We start from the raw sequence: 20,243 nt of genomic DNA on the forward strand, positions 1-20,243 counted from the left end.
TTGCTGGAGGACAAAATCCTCCTTGTTACCATAACAAATGAAAACCACTGGAGGTACTGAATTGTAGAATGATCGTTCTCTGGTTCAGGTCGAAATTATCGTCTGTGGATGAATGAATGGATGTATGAATGGGTCCACCCTATAAACGGGTGTGTTAGAAGTTGAATTCTTGGCCATAGATGGCGACACTTGAAAACAAGAACAATCGCACACCCTCTGCTTTAATAGCAGACGAAAATACCGACGACGAAGACAATAACCCAGAAACTGAAACGGTAAGATACATATTACCAAATTAACATATTTTACCTGATTAAAATATAACCTAATATTTGAGGCGAATGAAGTTTATAACCAGGTAATATGGACAATTCAAAAGTTTCAAATGTGTGGATGCTTTAAAAAACTCGGTTCCTTAAATATCAATTTCAAATTTGGCTCATTTCGCCATATTTCTGGAATTACTTAGGGCCTAAATTGCCCAAGCCTTAGGCAATTTAAAAGTTACGAAGCTAGTTAACCCACGATAATTTCATGAGAAACACTAAGATTTACGGTTGCTTATTATTTTATTTAATAATGATAATATCTTTTTAATTGGGTATTTGCTTTTCGCCACATCTAATACTATTTGATAAATTAAAACAACAGGCAAAAATGATTAAAAGAAAGTCTACAATTATTACTTCAGTGTTAGTAGTCAAATACTAAATGCTTAATTTCTTCATACCTTTTTATATATTTTTTTGTCGCGTTTCCACTAAACAAAGATACTGAAATGAATTATTCGCCTTATCTCAGACCAATTTTATAAAAGTTTCTTTTTTATCACTGCATGTCACGGCAGAATTATCAGCAGTGTGATATTATGCGATTATTTGCACTTTAAATGACTACAAATCATAAGGCGTTAAATACAAACAAATGTAATTGTTTTTTTTTAGGATTGAATATTAAGAGGTAAGGGATTTACACTCTTTAATGAAATCATTTAAACTTTTAGTTAAGATTACTAGACTATTGTATCTCGTTTAAAGTTGTATTCAAATAACATTAAAACTTTATTCTGTAAAATGAAATTATTATTTTTTATTTGTTTCAAAATATTATTTTTCCTGACTTTTAATAAATTTCTGCTAGAATCGAAACCTTTTATTCAAGTTCATAATTTCTTAACAGGTAGAACCTTCGTTCATACTGAAAAAATGTTAAAGAAAGCTATTAATAAAATGGTTAAATACATGCATTATATTAAGGGGATTTCCCTTAAAAATTCAATAAAGCATTATCGCAAGATAATTCTTGTTATTGATTTGTGCACTGAAAAAGAAGTATAATCTGGTATGATAGAAGTATAATATGGTATATATGGTAGAAAAAAAAGCATAATATGTACTAGAATATGGTTGAAATTATCCTGTTGCTGGCTCTATGGGAACGCCAAAGAGCTCAATAATTTTTAACGAAACACTCTGGTAATGAGTTTGGTAAAATAATTAACAATAAAAAAAGACTTAATTGTGCAGGATAAATTTTGGCAAATATGTTATTTTTATATTGATATCTTAGAGCATGGCATAAGTACCTTTTATTCAGTTAAATTTACTTTTCATTTAGTATTTTATACTATATGTGTGAAAATAGGAACTATAATTTGGAAGACCGAAACTTCCGGTAAATAAGGGGGGCACACTTTTTGTTTTTACAAAACTGTTTTTCTATTTTGAGTTTCATGCACAAATTTATATATAAGTATACATACATATAAAAATAAGTATGCAAATATAAATAAAACTTAAAATAAATGGACAGTTTTCTGAATAAAAAAAGTGTGCCTCGCTTCACGCAATATACAATTATTTTCAATGAAACTTTTAATATTCACGTGATTGATAAAAAAAACTTAGAAATAGATAATTTCCCATTTAGGCATGTCTATTCTGCATAAATTTGATCAGAAAAATAACTTTTTTTATTTTTAGAATTTTGAAAGTTTTGATCAACTACCGGAATGAGTGATTTTGAATTACCAAGTTATAATACAGCTGTGTCAGGTACGCTTCAGAGCTTTTTTTCGATGTTTTTATTATTATTATTAAAATATTTTCATTCAACAACTTGTAGATTTTCACTAAAGTCGTTACTGGGAATAACAGAATCAAAAATTTATATTTATGATGCCAGAAATAGTATAGTATAGCCAAAATTACAGCAGTGAGGCAATAAAAAGTAATCCACGCCATAATAATAAAAGTAATAATAATCCATTTAATAACTGGAAGGCTTTCACTAAAGTCGTTGTTGGTAATAATCGGATCAAATACTTATTTTCAAGACGCCATTAAAACAGTAAAGAAAAATTTAAAATGATGAGGCAATAAAAAGTCATAATGGAATTATGAATTGGAGGCATAAAATTATGAATCGGATCGAATAATGAAAATATGAATTTCTGTCTTCGTTTGTATATCTACGGAGCATTGTGAGGAATTTGGGGTTCCATACACAGTGTCAGCTTCAGATCGATGGGTATTGGTTGCCTGAGAAGTACAGGCGGTCGATGCGTCATGCGGACTACATTGCTTCCTTTCTTCGATATATTTCCATCTGCAAGCCTTAACGTATCGGTTGTAGTACGTTTCGATACGTATTGATTGTAAACAAAGAAAAGCTTACAGCTACAAAGTTTATCATAAAAATGTATCTCGATCTGAATTTATGTAACTCGAAGTTCAAGTTTTCAATTTTTCATAAGAATATATTTCATACATTTTCTATTTAGATTTCGTTAATGAAGTAACATTAGACTTGTTGTAATATAAATGCAAATTGTTTTAAGTTTAAATTGCTTGAAACTGATATAGCTCTATATTTTAGATAATCATCATTTATTTATTTAAATAATTCATTTCTTTCTTTTAAATCTTTATAATATTAATCTTAAATATTTATACAATTGCTGGATTTACAAAAACATTTGTCGTAAAATAATGCAGGATATAAACAACGTCCAACATAAAGGATAAAAACTTAAATACAACTGTAAGATATAACAATATCTACTTCTCTACGATCTACTCTAAGATATAATAATATCTATTACTATATGAGCTGCTCTTAGATATAATAATATCTACTACCCTATGATCTACTTTAAGATATAATTTTATCTACTGCAATATGACCTACTCTAATATATAATAATATCTACTATTATATGATCAACTCTAAGATATAATAATATCTACTTCTCTACGATCTACTTACTTTAAGATATAATACTAGAATAATTACGGGCAAAGATAACTTGGTTTGCACCCAAGCAGGATTTTCCCTGTGTTTTCTTTTCGTTTTAAGCCAATTTTTTAGCTTTTTTCAAAATTTCCGCTTTCTTACGCTTTAATTAAATTTGCTGTTTCGCAATTTCTTCTAAGTAAATTATCTGGAATTCATCAATGGGGAACCACAAAGCGGTGAGCCTTTTAAAAAGAACCAAAATATTCAGAGCAGTGCTGCCGAAAGCATTTTAGCGTACACGAGTCCCCATAATTGATGATATTTATTTCATTGTTCTTTAGACTTTTAGCAGCTTTATCGGATATTAAAATGAATTGCCCAATGCCGAATATTTTAACCCAGAGATAGAGATTGATCATTATGAAGAAAAAGGGAGCTTGTCCGTGAGAGAGTATTGAATACTAAGAGCAATTCTACCAAAGCCAGTAGTATCTCGGAAAAGTTAGCTACCAAAGGCGACTTGTAATATCTGTAAATTGCAAGATAAAATTATTTTTCAAAGATCCATTTTAAGTAGTTGTTACTTATAGAATAGAGAAAACTGATTCTGATAAAATATGAATTTCAAAATTTGTACAACTTAGTAGCTATTGTTGATCATACTCTGTATAAAATATTTTAACATATAGTTTTAAAAACATATAAAGGTATAGTATCCACGTGCGTTAATATTGAAATGATAACAGGCATTAATTTTTTTAAAAAAAGAAAGGATCTTCTTAAGTAAAAAAAAAATAAAAAAAATTCTTCTTCTTTATTGTAGTTTGGTTTGAAGGCTGTTTTGAAACATTATTAAGTTTCATTTAATGATCTTTTATTTCATTTTCCTTCTGTTGGTGTTAAGAAATTATTCTTACAAATCATTTCAAATTAAGTGCATATTATTTTTAAAAAAAGTAATTACTCAACAAATCCTCAAAAATGTTGCTCCATACCAAAGCTTAAGGCTAGAGCTTAAGGTAATTTTATTTACAATTTAATATACCATTATTTCATTTTTAATTTAGAGGATAAAGTAAGACTGTTTCAACCTTCTACAAATGAGGGATTTGAACCAGATGCAGGTAAGAAAATAAATTTTATAATATTGAAGTTCATTTTATTGCTAAATCTCCAACATATAAATTTCAATTTTTAAAATTAAAAGCAATTCATTCATAGTTTCTTTTGATATTTTATAATGCATAAAATGCTTAAAAAATATTTTCCCATTAGTACAGAATATTTTTGTTTTTCGTAGATGAGTTTTCCCCACAGATGGCACCCCCCTTGATTCCAAAAAGATCAAAAATATATATGCCAAGGTATGGACATTTCTTACATTTTCTAATAAAATATCAACTGAAATATATTTATTACATATACCGATAGCTCTTTATTTACTCCACAAAACATATACTTGTAGAATCTTTAGTCAATATTCATATCTTTCTAAAATATACAGCAAAGATGGGGTGCTTGAAAACTAGAAAATTATTATACAAGCGAACATAGAAGCACTTAAGCAAAAGTTAAAGATTAATTAGTAAGAACAAACTCAATAAAGCTGAAGGAGGGTTCTTAAATCCATCATAGTCAGCATTTCTATAATAGTTTTAAAGTAATAGGTTTCATATAAACCTGCATAAATCAGTTTGATTGTCGTCTTGAAAGGAGATTTTAGCAATCTCCTTTTTAATTCTTTTACCATCCCTCAATTTTATGAGACTAAAAAAATGACATTATGATTTAAATTCCCCTTGGTCTGTCAATAATGATTTTTCATATTTTGATAAATTATTTAATTCAGAATTTGACTCATTTTTTGAGAAAGATCTTAAAATCTATATACTTAGGTCGAAGTTAACAGAAATTCAAAATGTTGAAATAGGACTAATAACTAGATAACTTCTTTTAAGAGTTGCATAATTCTATGGCTGATCCTTATACTCCAGATTCGGTTATTTATAGAGTTATCTACACTGTAAAAATCTTCAAAAACGAATTTTGACTCGACAAAAGCGTTTCCGAAGATCTTAGAGAGCTTTTTTTAATAGCATGTATCCGATCCATTGAGAAACATTTTATTCATTTTCAAAAGTATGAAACTGAATTGCATTAACGCCGATTCAGTTTCAGAGGTTTCTGAAATATTCCGAAGCGTTTTTGAAAATTACTTTCACCGTAGCTGTCTCATACATTCAGAAAAATTTCAAACTTTTTTACAGTGCAGTTAAAACATTTTTAAGTTATTATTAGATAATCTAACATTAAAAAATTTATGCATAATTCAGCATAAATATAGAGTTATCTAGTTTTAGTATTATTCACGTTACATATTAGTTTTATTTCTGAGATTGTTCTCAACTGCATATTTTTTAATTTGAATTTAATTTCCCAGTGTTGGTGCCCTTACGGAGGAAATGATTAGAAAAGCATGTTATGAATATGCCCAAGATTCTTGTTGCTATGGGACTAGTTTTATTAGAAATATGACATTAATGGACGTAACCAACAGTTATTCATTTACAGTAAGGCTTGAAAATATTTTTTGTACGAAGTTCTTAACTTTCACATAACTGACAAAAACAAATTGTCTTTTTTTTCTAGTACAAATTAGAGTCTTATGGAGAAAAGAGAGAAACGATCGCTAAATTCTCAGCTTATTACGGTAATATTTCTTGCATCTGTAAAAAGTGCATAAATTTTGCAACTATAGAACTATATAAGATTGTGACTATATTTTTTTAATTTCATAACCATCGTTGAACAGCAGACCCAATTTTTTTGGGGTTTACAACTACTGATGTTCAACTTCCCGTAGGCTTGTAATTTTGAACCCAATCCAGAAGACAATGTAATTCCTGGATCAAATATTGGAGAAGAAAGCGGAGGACTTTTTGATAGAACTAACCCGCATTTGCGTTACATGGAGAGGAAAACCACGAAAACCTTCCACGGGTAGCCTGACTGCAAGGGGACTCTAACCCATGATCCCACTACCACTGAGAATATTTGACGTCAGCTCTGTGGTCGGTGCGAGACGGGTGCGGAATATGAATCAATCAGCCATCGCTGGGATTCGAACACGGTTCACCTCATTTGAAGGCAAACGCTCTATCCCCTGCTCCATCATGGCTCAAGATTGTGACTATAAAAGCATGTAAATGTACATTAATGAGTATGAGAGTAAATAATTTATTTAAAGTGAGTTATATTGCATATAAATCCATAAATCAGGCACCTGTATTTAATATTAATTTAAACACAACATAAAGAAGTCATAAACAATGACGAAAAAAAGCATAAATGGCACACCATTAATGTGCGTTGTTCTTATTGCAATGAAGTATAATACATCTAAATAAATAAACTGTTCCATACATATTTTTATATTTATACTTTTTTTATGCAGCTGACATAATAATATATAATAATTAGCCTCAAGGAGGGATGCGTTTTATGAATGAAGATGGGTCAAAAATTTGTTTCTCGTAATTTTTTCATGAAATATGAGTTACAACTTCGATTTCAACTTACTTCAATGCGTTTTATTCCTTTTCTAACCTTTTCTTTGATTTTCATGCACTTTTCAAACTTATATTGAAATGAAAGAATTATGATCGTCATTTCTCAAAGCACTGAAATTTATAATTTCCATATTGGGAAAATTCTATAAATTAGTTGTTCCAAATAAAAAAGAATTGAAGTGGATATTTTTAGCAGAATGGTTTCTTCATGGTTAAACTCGTTAAAAACTGACTTACTAACTTCATTACGAGGTATTATCATTGAAATATTTTTAAATTACATTCATTAAGACATAAATAAGTTTCGTGCATAAAAAATATTATAGCATTTAAGAAATAAAATGGTGCCTATATTTCCTATTGTCTGAATGAATAGACAGACTATTCAGGTTGAAAACCAGTTTTTATGTGAATTTTTTTTATTTTTTTATTTTATTTACAGAACTTGCACCTTTAAGCCATCATGAAAACATATGATTAATTTCAAAGAGAGAAATTTTTAGAAAGTGTAATTTGTTAATATTCGTTTCAAGTTAAGAAACTGTAGTAGAAACTAAAAATTTCTCATCGGAGAGTATCTTCTCCAATTGAATTACAAATATTTTATGGATGTCTTTTAAAACCTTGACATTAGCAAAAATATAAAATCAGTGGAAAATATACATTACAGTGTTAATAAAAAATATTTATTACGTTGGTCAAAAACGGGTTAGATAACACATTAATAACTAAAACTTAGTTGCTGGAGGAAGGATTTGTGATCTTTTTGTTCACCAGGCAGCTGTACTTGTCACACAAGCAATTAAGCTACTGATAATGGAGGGATTGATTGAATGAAGCCATCTCGTGTCATTTTCTTGAAGTATAGAACTTAAATCAATAGTCAGTGGTGTTTGAAAACTTTAAGAAAGCTTAGACAGCCAACTAACGTGCAGCTATCCTGTTGTATGACCTTTACTTAGCTACTTATTAAATGTATCTATTATTTTAGCTTTGTAAGAAAATGTAGAAATTTTTCTCTTATTAGGACAGCCTGTTGATGGAACAGAAAATGGACCCGAAACTGATCCGTGGAATGTTGTGGTTCCCGTACCCATCGAATTCAAAAACAGCGTGACTAAAGTCGAAGTTCCTCATTCAGCTTCTATAAAAGAATGTGAAACTTGTCGAGGAAACCGGCGAGTGCCTTGCGACACTTGTTATGGAAATGGAACGGTAATTTTGTAAAAACTTAGAAGCAATATAATGATAATCTTCATGTTCTCAACGGTGACCCTTACAAAATTTAAGGTATTTTTGAGGTTTATATGAGGTTGTTTTGAGGTGTCAAGGTAGATTTGAGGTTCATTCAAAGTTTATTTCAAAAACAGCCTTTAGAGATCAACCTTCCAAAGCGTGTAATCAAACGAAGTTGTTTTTATTCACACTTGAGGTTGATGGGAATCTACTTTAGAGCAACCAGCTTATGGATGTTTTTTAGTTTTATGTTTTTTAGGTGTATGGATTACTTTTTCTAGACTTTAAAAAAATACTTATATTTGAAGTGTGAATAATTTCCCCCGATCTGAACAAAAAAATTTTCTGAGTAATGTATGAAGTTGATTTTGTGAGGTAATTGAGGTTTATAAATGAGGTTATTTTTGGTGCAAAACACAACCTCATTAACTACGTCAGGCGTATTTTTTTACATCTGTCAACCTCGAAACCACCTTATTTTTTGTAAGGAGATAGTTTTATAACAATCTGTTCCTCTATATTTTTCCTGGTAAGTATTTTGTAACTTTCAGAAAGCCACGTGAAAATCAAGAATGAATGAGAATCCACTGGAATGCTCTTAACAAATGCTTTCCTCAACATAATGACAATGCGGTTTATTATTACATTGTAACAAGCTCTCCAATAATTAAATGTATTTCTCATAATTTTAATGTATTTTTCATAACTCGAAATTTACATTTTTTAAATTATTTACAAAAGAGAAAAACGTAACTTCTCCACATCTGGAGCTTAATAAATAGACTGCTGGATGATTGCTAAGGAATTTAACAATGTCACATGTAAAAAATTGAAGAACAGAAGGTTAACACTGAATTATCAATTATTAAGTTATTTACAAACATTTCGTAGCTATACACTGCAAAGAAATCCTGTAGAATTTACGCTATTAAACCCGTAGTTGGGTTGATTGTGAAAAATCGTAAATTTAAGAAGAAAACTCGTAATTAGACTGGTTTTTTACCTTAACTAAACAAGTTTTTATAACAAAAGGAAATCTGTTGTCTCAACAGACTTTTAACATATGGAAACATGTTTTCTCTGTAAAAGATACGAAGTGACTATGTACTCGCAGCAGGTGTGAGTATTTTACGCAGGCCGAATTCGTCCCGACCAGTCATCGCTGAAATTCGAACCTGGGGTACTTCATTAGAAGGCGTACGCTCGGTTCCCAGTTCCACTGTGACTGGCTTAAGTGTCTTATTATGAAGAAATTGTGATATTAAGAATTACACTTCATTGTTGTATCAATTTGACCATAAATTCGAATTACAGTTTTATTAATATGATGCTTAAAACCATGCAGTAATTACTAAAAAGGAAGAGCAATTATGGAAAATAACCATAAAATGATTTTTAAAAAAAAGGCAAGGTTATATCACGGAATGTGAAGCTGCATTGCAAAAACTAAAATTTCAACTGACGGTTTTAATTTGTTAAATAGACAGAAATTTAAGAAAAAACGGGTATGTTTACAATGTAGTACAATAAGTGAAAATGCATCATTTGAGCTGATAGTTTATCATTATTTACTTTACATTAAGGCTTTCACCTTCTTTCAAAATTTAGTACACCTGTTTTCTCTGTGAAGGAAGAGGAAGAGATCATGAAGATGACCATTGCCCAAGTTGCGATGGTACTGGGAAAAGAAAGTAGGTAAATTTGTTATCGTAATCATTTAAATATCTGGAAAAACAGAGCTTTAGTAGTTATAAAGAGTTGTCAGAAATTTAATCAATAACTTATTGAACTATGCAACACTCTAAGAAAAAATTATGCATTATAGAACAATAATATTAGACGTTAATATGGAGCAACCTAATAAGGTGTTAAAATCAACCTTGTTTCTGACCAAATTGAATCTGAAAATTTAAACTGTAATATGAACTTCACCTATACTAATATTCATAGACGTCCAACAGGAAGTCCTAACTCCCCACAATATATAAAAAAATGTATTAAATAAAAAAAATAGCAATAAAGGTAAAATTAACTTTGCAAGCTATTAAAAACTTCACAGTATGGTTATTGGGTCTTTCATCATTGTTTGAATAATCTTCTTATTGGAGTGAATTGGAGTGAACATGGAATCATTATAAATAAAATATATTAAATCGAAAACAAAATGGCTGAGCATAAAATTACTACAGCTTTATTTAGTATTATTGTATAATTTCCCCTTAAGCAGGAGAAAATGGCAAGTATTAATATTTGTCTCGGGTAACAAATTCTGTTATTATTGTTATGTATTTATTTGCATACGAAGTAATCATTAAATGGTTAGCGTGTTTTTACATTTCTAACAGTTTAGTGAAATATTTTATATGCATGCAAATGCATAATAATAATAATAGTATTTATTTCACAAGTATATTTGTTATAATGAAATATGAAAGAATAAAAAAAGTACTAAATTTTAGTGAATCTCTAAAAAGTGGCAAATAATAAATTTCGAAGTATTTCCATACAGTTAATTCATACAGCTATTCATATTTATACCCCTGACTACAATTTGTTTCAATCTACATTTTCCAACATTCTTAGAATGTCCCTTTATTTGAGTTATGTTCTTTCACTAAGTTTATTAGATACATTTCATTTTCAGGTTCTAAACTAAAATAAAACAAAAATCTTAAAAGTTAAAGTGCATCTTTAATGTAGAAGTACAGAATTTAAACCTATTTTTGATTTTAGATGCTTAATTTGCTACGGAAGTGGACTAGTAGAATGCCGTACTTGTGATGGTTATGGACGACTAAAGCATTATAAACAACTCATTGTCACTAGGTAAGGTAAAATGACGTGTTCCGTAATTTAATTAATGTATTTTGTTTCATTATAATTAACGAAAATAGCGATAAAATATGTATACTTTTGTTGTTTACTTGTTATTTTTGAATGACTATGTTTGTATAATTATATAATAAACTGCTGTATGGATATTAATTTCAAATAAAAATCAAACTTTTCATGTTTAAGCATATTATGTACAATTACTTTAGTCTTTGCGATGAGTTTTTCTTTGTTAATATTTTTTTGTTGTTATAGCAACCAATATTGCTAATTTTTTGAATAATTTTGAGTTTCTACCACAAAAACTAAAAGAAGGAAAAAATTAAAAAGTCGAGCTTGATTTAAAAGAAATATTTCATATCGTTTTTCGATATAATTTTAATCTTTTTTAAAGAGCTGTAAGCCTAATTATGTGATCCTGGTTCAAACAAAAAGGAACTGTATTGCTATAACTTATACTTAATACATTAATTGGAAATGTAGTCAACTAGATATACCGTTTCAAATAATTTGAAATGTTTAATTACAAAATATTCGTGTTAAAATATTAAGCAGTAAATATTATATACCATTAATTTATTGCAGCTTCTAATTCAAGTAGCTAATGACTAAGAAACGTCAATATATGTTCTAATTACCTGAAAACTCCAAACGTATAAAAATATTTCATACTAAAGTACATTTTTAATCAAAGCAGACTTTAATTTTTTTCCAATTATTACTAAAAGTAAAACATATGATCATTGCAGTTAGTAGATATTACTGCAAGTTGTCCTAAATTCAATAGGTGGTCTTTAAAACAATTATAAAAAGGAAACCGTTACGAGTAAAGACCAACTCTTTTGACATATTAGTGCAGCAACTAATAAGCCTGTAAGCCAAACAAAATTAATTAAAAAGCACATGACAAGCTTTCAAAATTTCTCAATGAATATCAATAAATTAAAATTACAATCATGAAGTGTCCATCAGCTTCCATTATCATATGTCATAAGTTGAGAATGAAATTTTCCTTCATCCAGACTCATCGGAGAAAACAGCACAAATTACTTACAACGCATTCTGCTAGAAAAAGTTTGAATTTAAACTTATAACCTGGGAGGAAAAATTCATGCTCTGTCACATAATTTTTACCGCAATAATTGTTTTTATCATAACTGTTTTTCAGGCATGAAATTTTGAAAACACTCGATCTATTTATACTAGTCTGGTAGAGTTTCCTTTTGGGAATGATCACTCTCAATAACCTGCATAGTCATCAAGGGTGGTCAAACCCAATTTGAAACTCTCCACAAATGCTATACTTTTATATCAGTTTTGGACCATTACGATGTAATGTCAATTAAGTTTTGATCTTGTGTTCTTGCCGTTAACCTATTGTTTTCACTGTTTTTGTCATAGTTTGAAGCATATTCGTTTAAAGTTTTATATTTATTCACTATTCCTTGAGTTCCCTTCAAAAATATAGTTAATCCTTAGCCATTGTCTACCAGTGAAAAGCAAACTGTACAGTCGGCAAAAAAAAAAAGATATCACCCTGAATAATTTTCGTTCTAATGATCGGATTTTCACGAACTAAGTGTTAATCTTAATGGTTCCTGGGGGTGACCTCAAATATGCTAATTAATTAGTGCTAACTATTAATTAAGTTACGAAATCAGACACAAAAACGTACTTTCTCTGAATAAACATATATTTTTTCTTACATATTTGGATTCTTAACCTTCAAAATATAGGGGGTAGCCGCAATCTGGGAAATATGGTCCCCATAGTTTGGTCAGGAGAGCGATTCAAAGTTCGTACCCCTTAATGTTAATTTCACTTTTTACGTTTTTAGTCATATTTTAAAAACTAATAAAGCAATTCGAAGAAAATTTCACCCAGTCATAAAACTCATTTACCCAAAGATAATTTCACGAAAAAAATAATTTTTAATAATTGTTAATTATTTTTTATTATTTAATTAAATTAAGGATGAAAAATTTTTGAATTATAAGGTATGAATTTTTTTATACCATATTAATCTACATATTTTTCAATTGAATAATCTAAAGTTTCAACTGTTTTTATTAATTAGAAGCTGAGAAAAATTAAAATTAATTGTTTTTAAAAAAATAATTTGGCGACAATGAAGAAATGATTAAATGGAGCGATTAATATTAAAATGTGATAAACTTGCGAGGAACTTGACTTCGCGCGCTTAGCATAAAATTTCATTCATATTTTTTTCGCTAATAATCGTTTGCTTATCTTTTCATTTTTATTTTTTTAAGCTATAAAATACGATGTTTCTTCTTTAGTCGTCTAAAATTCTATTTGCAATTTAGTAAAGAAATTTGAATAAAACATTTTATTGAATAAAATACATTTTATTCAGAGAATGTGGAGTTTTATAAAAGCATGCTTCTGATAGAATATGATTAAACAACAGATTGTGCTTCTTTAATGTGATTTTTTTTTCTCAATAACTGATAAAATTTCAATAATATACATACGAATGAATAAATTTGGAATAAAATATTCATCAATTTCTTGAATATATATTTTATAAATATTAATAAAAATACGCAGTCAACATTTTTAAGCATCTCTCACAACATCGCAAATTTCTCAAAATCTTATAGGGTAAACTAACCAGTGAAGGAATACTTAAGCTTAGCTTGTCTTTAAAAAAAAATCATAAAAATTTCAAAATTTGTAATTTTAGCTAAATGACGTATTTGTTATTAAATGCATGTCGACATATTTGTTATTAAATGCAAATTATGTAAAAAAAATTTAGATAACTTACATAATATTGTTTTAAGCTTTTGGTGGTTTAAATAATAAGTAGCAAGATAACCAAGTGAAGGAACAGTTCTTAAATTGAATAAACACTAAATTTTCCAGTGAATGAGCACTTAATTTTGAGAATGTTTGATGCTCGTTAGGAATCCTTAGGCCACACAGATATCTGTCGCCCTGTAGATGCCTGAATTGACGGATGTTAACACAGGCGGGCATTAGGAAAAAAAAAATCTTTTAAGTTTTCGTGCCCCCATTTCAGTATCTTAAGGGCCTTACGAGCTCTGTTTAAAAAGAGAGTATCATATCATATATATATATATATATATATATATATATATATATATATATATATATATATATATATATATATAACATAAAAAGCTTCAATTAATCTTTTTATGTTAGTTTCTTTGCTATAAAACTTCATCCTAATTAATTATTCTAAACGAAATACTTTCTCACACTTTTAAAAACCACATCCTGTTCTTAAATCTATTTTTGGCTCAAGTATGCATTTAATTAAGAGCAGGACATTTTTCCCTTTGCTCTTGTGTGGGAAACGTTCGATCTATTTCATAAACCAATAGCAACTACTAAGAGTTCCCTCTTTCCCTAAATTAAGACATATTACGGATTTTACTTTGCAAGATTTTCCCTAACATATAACCAAGGAGCGCAACTTTTCATGTGCACTTTCACTCATTCTCATGACTGCTCTTGTCTAATAATTAATAAATAAATTTTGTACCCTCCTTCCCGACCTATGACCTGTTTTAATCCTTCCACTCGGCAACGACGTTATATATATATATATATATATATATATATATATATATATATATATATATATATATATATATATATATATATATATATATATATATATATCTGATATATATATAACAAAAATAATCATAGTAGCAGTATTTGGTGGTAAATGTAGCTTATCGTAATTGAAGAATATGCTGTGCGACATTTTATGGTGAATTTGCGAACGTAAGTTTCAGAATGTATCGAAACATGTGGATGCTATTTGCTAATCATTTTTATCCAAAGAAAACCATGTAACGTAAATATCTAGCAAAATGAAGCAATTTTTTAAACAATGAATCATACAATATGCAACATATTATTTCTATATCTTATTCTTAAACATAACATATTTCAATGTTTTTAAAATGCCAGTAAACATTCAGCAATTCATTGAGTTATAGAAAAAAGAAATCGTAAATTACAGAAAACCTTGTGAATGTGCATTAGAATTACTATACAATCTACATTTTATTTTTCATGCACTTTTTTTTCCTTCAAACTTTCATGCCTAGAAGACTCGATTAAAGCTGTAAAAATCATTATCCCTAAAATTTTGTATATAGCTATTATAAGTTATGTTAATTTGATTTTAGTCTGAAATCCTCGAATAAACATAGCAAAAATAGCATAATCTAAATAATATCAGATAAAAAGTTCATGTATTTAAATTCTGAAAACTTATAAATCGATTCAAATTTTCTTTTCAAAAGAGATTAAAATAATTTTTTATTTTATTTATTTATTTATTTTTTTTTGTTTTTTGGACATAAATGAACTTAAAAATTGTCTATTGCCTAGAAACTTCGAGGAGTTTTCTATTAACTATTAATTAAACCTCTCAGAGCAATCACAAAACATTATTTCAATTTTTTTACAGTCAGAAATTGGTTGCCTAGCAACCTAGTAAAATTAAGCGTTTCTCTTTTGAATCAGTCAAGGGTTATCTTAAAATATTTATTTGCGCAGGCGACTTTTTTTGGCGGTTTTCTGGACTATCGCCAAATATATAAACCTTTATTGGAACCCAATTTACGACCCAATTCTTTTAAAATTTTGTCTACCCCCCCTAATTCATGTGTCTAGATTCCAAATATGTAAAAAAAAATATATGTTTATTCAGAGAAAGTACGTTTTTGTGTCTGATTTCGTAACTTAATTAATAGTTAGCACTAATTAATTAGCATATTTGAGGTTACCCCCAGGAACCATTAAGATTGACACTTAGTTCGTGAAAATCGGATCATTAGAACGAAAGTTACTCAGGGTGATATCTTTTTTTTTTTGCGGACTGTACATTGTTTATCTCCATGTAAGTTTCAATAACGACACGTCATTTTATATTAATTAGACATTTCCTTCTCTTAGTAAATAAATGCAAAAAAACTACAAATAATTTATTAGGAGTAAATTACTGCATAAAGTAACGGCACTTTGAGTGCATCATCCGTAAAATCCATTTTATTTTAAAATTCATTTTATTGTAAAATTTATTTTATTGTAAAATTCATTTTATTGAAAAATCTATTTTATTGTAAAATCCATTTTATTGAATAATCTATATTTAACATGAAATATAATAGCGAACAGTTATGTTTACTGTAATATTTATTTAATTAGGATTATTAAGTGATTTTAGGAAAATTTTACTGTAAAAATTACGGTATATCAGATTTTTTGCTCCGTAACATGCTCCGGTAAAATGGATTTTATGGTAAATAGTACTGAGATCTTGAGAACCGGAACTTTTTGCAATTACTTGATTCGGAATTTTTTTTATAGTGATTTTAAATTCAAGTATAGATTTCTTACAAATTATTCACTATATTTATTTTTGAAAGAATATCTACTTTCTCTTAGACAATAGGTAATAATATGATAATTATATCAACTTGCTTTTCCAAAAGAGAACTTCATCTAAACTTTTTAAGGTATTATTGAGTAAAATGATTATTGACATCAAGTGTTATAACGATTATGATACCAAGTATTATTGAGTAAAATGAAAATTGTAATTTTCAGGGTAACTCATTCAGATGAATTTCTATCTAATACTATGAACTTACCTAAAGAATGTATTCGCTCATTAGCTGGAAGAATAATCTTTACCCAACAAGACACGGAGGTATATAGGATATGTATAAAAAATATTCTTTTAATTTTTAGTTGTAAATTGTTCTTTTTGTACATTGATACAATGAAAGATAATTTAAGTATTAACAATATACTTCTAAAAATATGATTAAAATCATTTCAAACTTTTTACAAAATTTATAAATTTATCAGCATGTTTCAAATTTTTGAACATGCTCTTTAATAAGATGAATGTGTGAATCTCTAAATGCTGCAGTTCCTCTTATGTGTGTAACGATTTTCCGCGAAATTATAAAATAATTTTTTTTTTAAAAAATGACCACTCTTATAATAAGAAAATAATTTATTGGCAAAGGGATTTGTAATAACTATTTATTATTTATTGTTATTATCATTTTTAAAGATATTTATTATTATATAATAATTATTTATTACTATTTTGATTATTTAAAGCGAATCAAGAGATTAAGAACTTTAAAATGCCAGGTTAAGCTACGTACTCTTAAATATGATTAAAAAATATTCAAACATTTATGTTAATTATTTGATTAAAAAATATTCCATTTTTTAAAAAATAGATAAATAGATAAGTTGAATATAATCAGCATGTTTCGAATTTTTGAACACGTTCTTTGATATGGTGAATACATGAAACTTCAAAACGAGTATCTGTAGATTATCCTATACATGCAAAGATTTCTTCAAAATTCTGTAATTAATTTGTAAAAGAATGCTCACACTTATAATCCCGTAAAATAAGAAAATAATTTAATGAAACAATAATTTGTGACAATTATTTATTATTTATTGTTTTTATTCTTTTTTAAACCATTTATTATTTAATAACTCTTTATTATTATTTTTACCAATTATTATAAAATGTGTTAAGATATTTTGAACTATAAGACACCAGACGAAACTACACAATGTAAAAAATTCCGGATCAAATTACGGTATAAAATACCGGCATTTTGGAGTATCACTCGTAAAATCTTTTTTACCGAATACCATAATTCTTAAATTATTATTTATTTAAGTATTATTGATTTTACGGTAATTTTTATTGTAAAAATTACGATATATCAAATTTTTGTTCCGTAACATGTTCTTTAAAAGGGATTTTAAAAGGGATTTTTCTACCATAATTTAATCTGGAATTTTTTACAGTGCACGAATTTTTAGATGCTAAAAAGTAGGATTTGACATAAAATTCAAGCTTTTTTTGCTCTGTATGGTAAAGTATGGCAAATGTTTTGCAGTGCTATCAGTTAAGCATATTTTAAGGTCAGCAAGATGAGGGTGTTTAAAAAATGGTAAATGATGGTGAACAGTTTAAAAAATGATAAGATATAAGTTTATAATATTTTTCTATTCATTTTCTAATTTTACAGGTTTTAATATTTTTATTGTGAAATTGTTAATGGAATTTAAATTAAATTAATAGTGATATTTTAGAATGATTTTTCATTAATATAAATTTCAACTTTGCTTTCAGGTTCCTGTTTTAATAAATGCTCCAGATAGACTTATTTGTGCAGCTTCATATAACTTAGTTCAGAAGCACAAAAGCGCTTTTCCTGAAGAACTTATAATCATGCAGGTATCTAAAATGTAAATTGTTGGCTGCGTTTTCTGTCACAAGCTTGTCTTTTTAAATTTTTTTTAAACAAAATGTCAAATTTTATCTGTTTTTTTTTTTTTTTTTTTTTTTTTTTTTTTGATAAATTTTATTCTTCCAGATCCAAGGAACTTTCAACATTCAAACCCTATTCCTCTAAAAGTAAATTCTGCTCATGTTATCTTTCTTTTTACAAATTTTTTTTAATAAATGGTTAATTATTGTCATGATCAGAAGTGCAGCAGACAATATAAACCTGGTTACATCTTGCAATAAAAACATCTAGCTCTTTTGTCAGAATCTTATTTTTTTATCATGTATATTTATCATGTATACCAACGTTCATCCAAGTCAGCGTAGTAAACAGGAAATACCAATTCCTGATTTTCACACTGAAACAGCAAGATTTTGATTAATCTAAGGGGAACTTAATTTAATAAAGTAAAACTTAATTTTGAATAGAAATAAGTTTTCTTTTATCTTTCCTCTGAATTAATAAATTTCTTAAAATTCTTATAATATTCTAAATTGTATTAACATAAAAATATAGTTCATAAATAATTTGCTAACTTTTTTGTCAATTATAGATTTATATATTTTCCTATAATTTAACACTAAGTAAGAAAAGTAGGCTCAAATTCACCAGACTATAGTAAAATTTAAATTTTTTCTTGTTCTTTGGGGACACTAAAAAGCTCTTGAATTTTTACCAACAGGCGTTGGTAATAATATAATAAAGTTTAAAAAATATAGTTTCATAAAATATGATAAAATTTGGTAAATGCGGTAAAATTTGGTAATTTTAACATGATATCTTAGCATGGCATAAAAATCATTTTTTGTTTGTTTTCGTTTTATTTATTTTTATCTTTTATTTTTTAAGTTTAGAAATTTTTACTAAATTTTGGTTAAAATAGGTTATAAAACATGTAAGATGTGGGGTGTAAAAAATAGTTATATGAACTATAATTTTGAAAATTGTAATTTCCAGCATGCCACTACTATATGAACAGAAATATTAATAGATGAATGGTTTAAAAGTCCTATACTGTGGCTTTTATAACCAAAAGTATGTTTTTTCCTCCTTTTTTTAAAAAAAAATCCTAGAAAGTCATTACTAATGCCATACTGTGGTTTTACCAGAATTGTAATCTCCGAGTACTCAGAGAGAATGATATTATTAATGAAGTTCAATTTGTCTAATATTACGGGATATAATATTGCAACTATTTCTATTTCTATTTCAGAGGCATACCCTTCGTGCTATTCCCATTACAAGAGTTGTCTATTCTTGGGGCGGAAGCGAAGGAGAGTTCTATATATACGGATTTAAGAACAGAGTTTACTTCGAATCATATCCACAGAAATGCTGCTGTGTTTGCATGTGATGTTACAATTTGTTTAGTTAGTTTTGTATTTAAAATAAAGTGTTATTATTCAAATTTTTATTAAAATAGTTTATACAATTAATTCTTATTATTTTTTCTGCAAATTACTAAAAGATGGTAACGAATTACTTAAGTCTTTAATCATAAAATTAACAAGGCTTTATGATTTATATTTTCTTAGCATAACTTCTAACATTAAAATTAAGGCGTTTCAACCTATTGCAGATTAAATTTTAGGATAATTCAATATTACTGTAGTTTGTGTATGAGAAACGAGATGATGAGCACAGCAGAAGAAAACCAAAATCTCAACACAAGATATAAACTAAATAGTAGTTTGTATATGTAAAAGCATATATATATATATATATATATATATATATATATATATATATATATATATATATATATATATATATATATATATATATATATATATATATATATATATATATATACTCCTTTATTTCCAGTGTTGATGAATCTTTCGTTTTGCTTAAAGTTGCTACCATTAATTTCGTCTTTAATTTATTGGCAATGTATAGTTCCGATAAAATGTTCAACAATAATTTTATAAGCCAGATAGGAGGAGACTAAAAAGTTGAAGAATCTTAAACCTTTTAGATCTAGTCCGGAAAAATTGTCAATTACCCTCACCAAAATCGAAAACTC

General features: G+C 27.7%; 1 protein-coding gene across 1 annotated transcript; it reads left to right on the top strand.

Moving 5' to 3' along the window:
• The first annotated feature begins 827 nt into the window (after positions 1 to 827).
• LOC107456052 (protein SSUH2 homolog) lies at positions 828 to 19,629 on the top strand. Its single transcript, XM_016073812.5, has 12 exons — positions 828 to 960; positions 1,983 to 2,054; positions 4,305 to 4,361; positions 4,538 to 4,601; positions 5,678 to 5,807; positions 5,887 to 5,947; positions 7,834 to 8,021; positions 9,651 to 9,733; positions 10,776 to 10,868; positions 16,494 to 16,596; positions 18,061 to 18,165; positions 19,431 to 19,629. Exons 2-12 carry the CDS (start codon positions 2,012 to 2,014, stop codon positions 19,569 to 19,571), a joined length of 1,068 nt encoding a protein of 355 aa, XP_015929298.2. The 5' UTR covers positions 828 to 960; positions 1,983 to 2,011; the 3' UTR covers positions 19,572 to 19,629.
• Positions 19,630 to 20,243: the final 614 nt, after the last annotated feature.

The sequence above is a fragment of the Parasteatoda tepidariorum genome, chromosome 6 (genome assembly GCF_982258835.1).
Source record: "Parasteatoda tepidariorum strain Cologne lab strain chromosome 6, Ptep-v5.0, whole genome shotgun sequence".
Taxonomy (NCBI): Eukaryota; Metazoa; Arthropoda; class Arachnida; order Araneae; family Theridiidae; genus Parasteatoda; species Parasteatoda tepidariorum.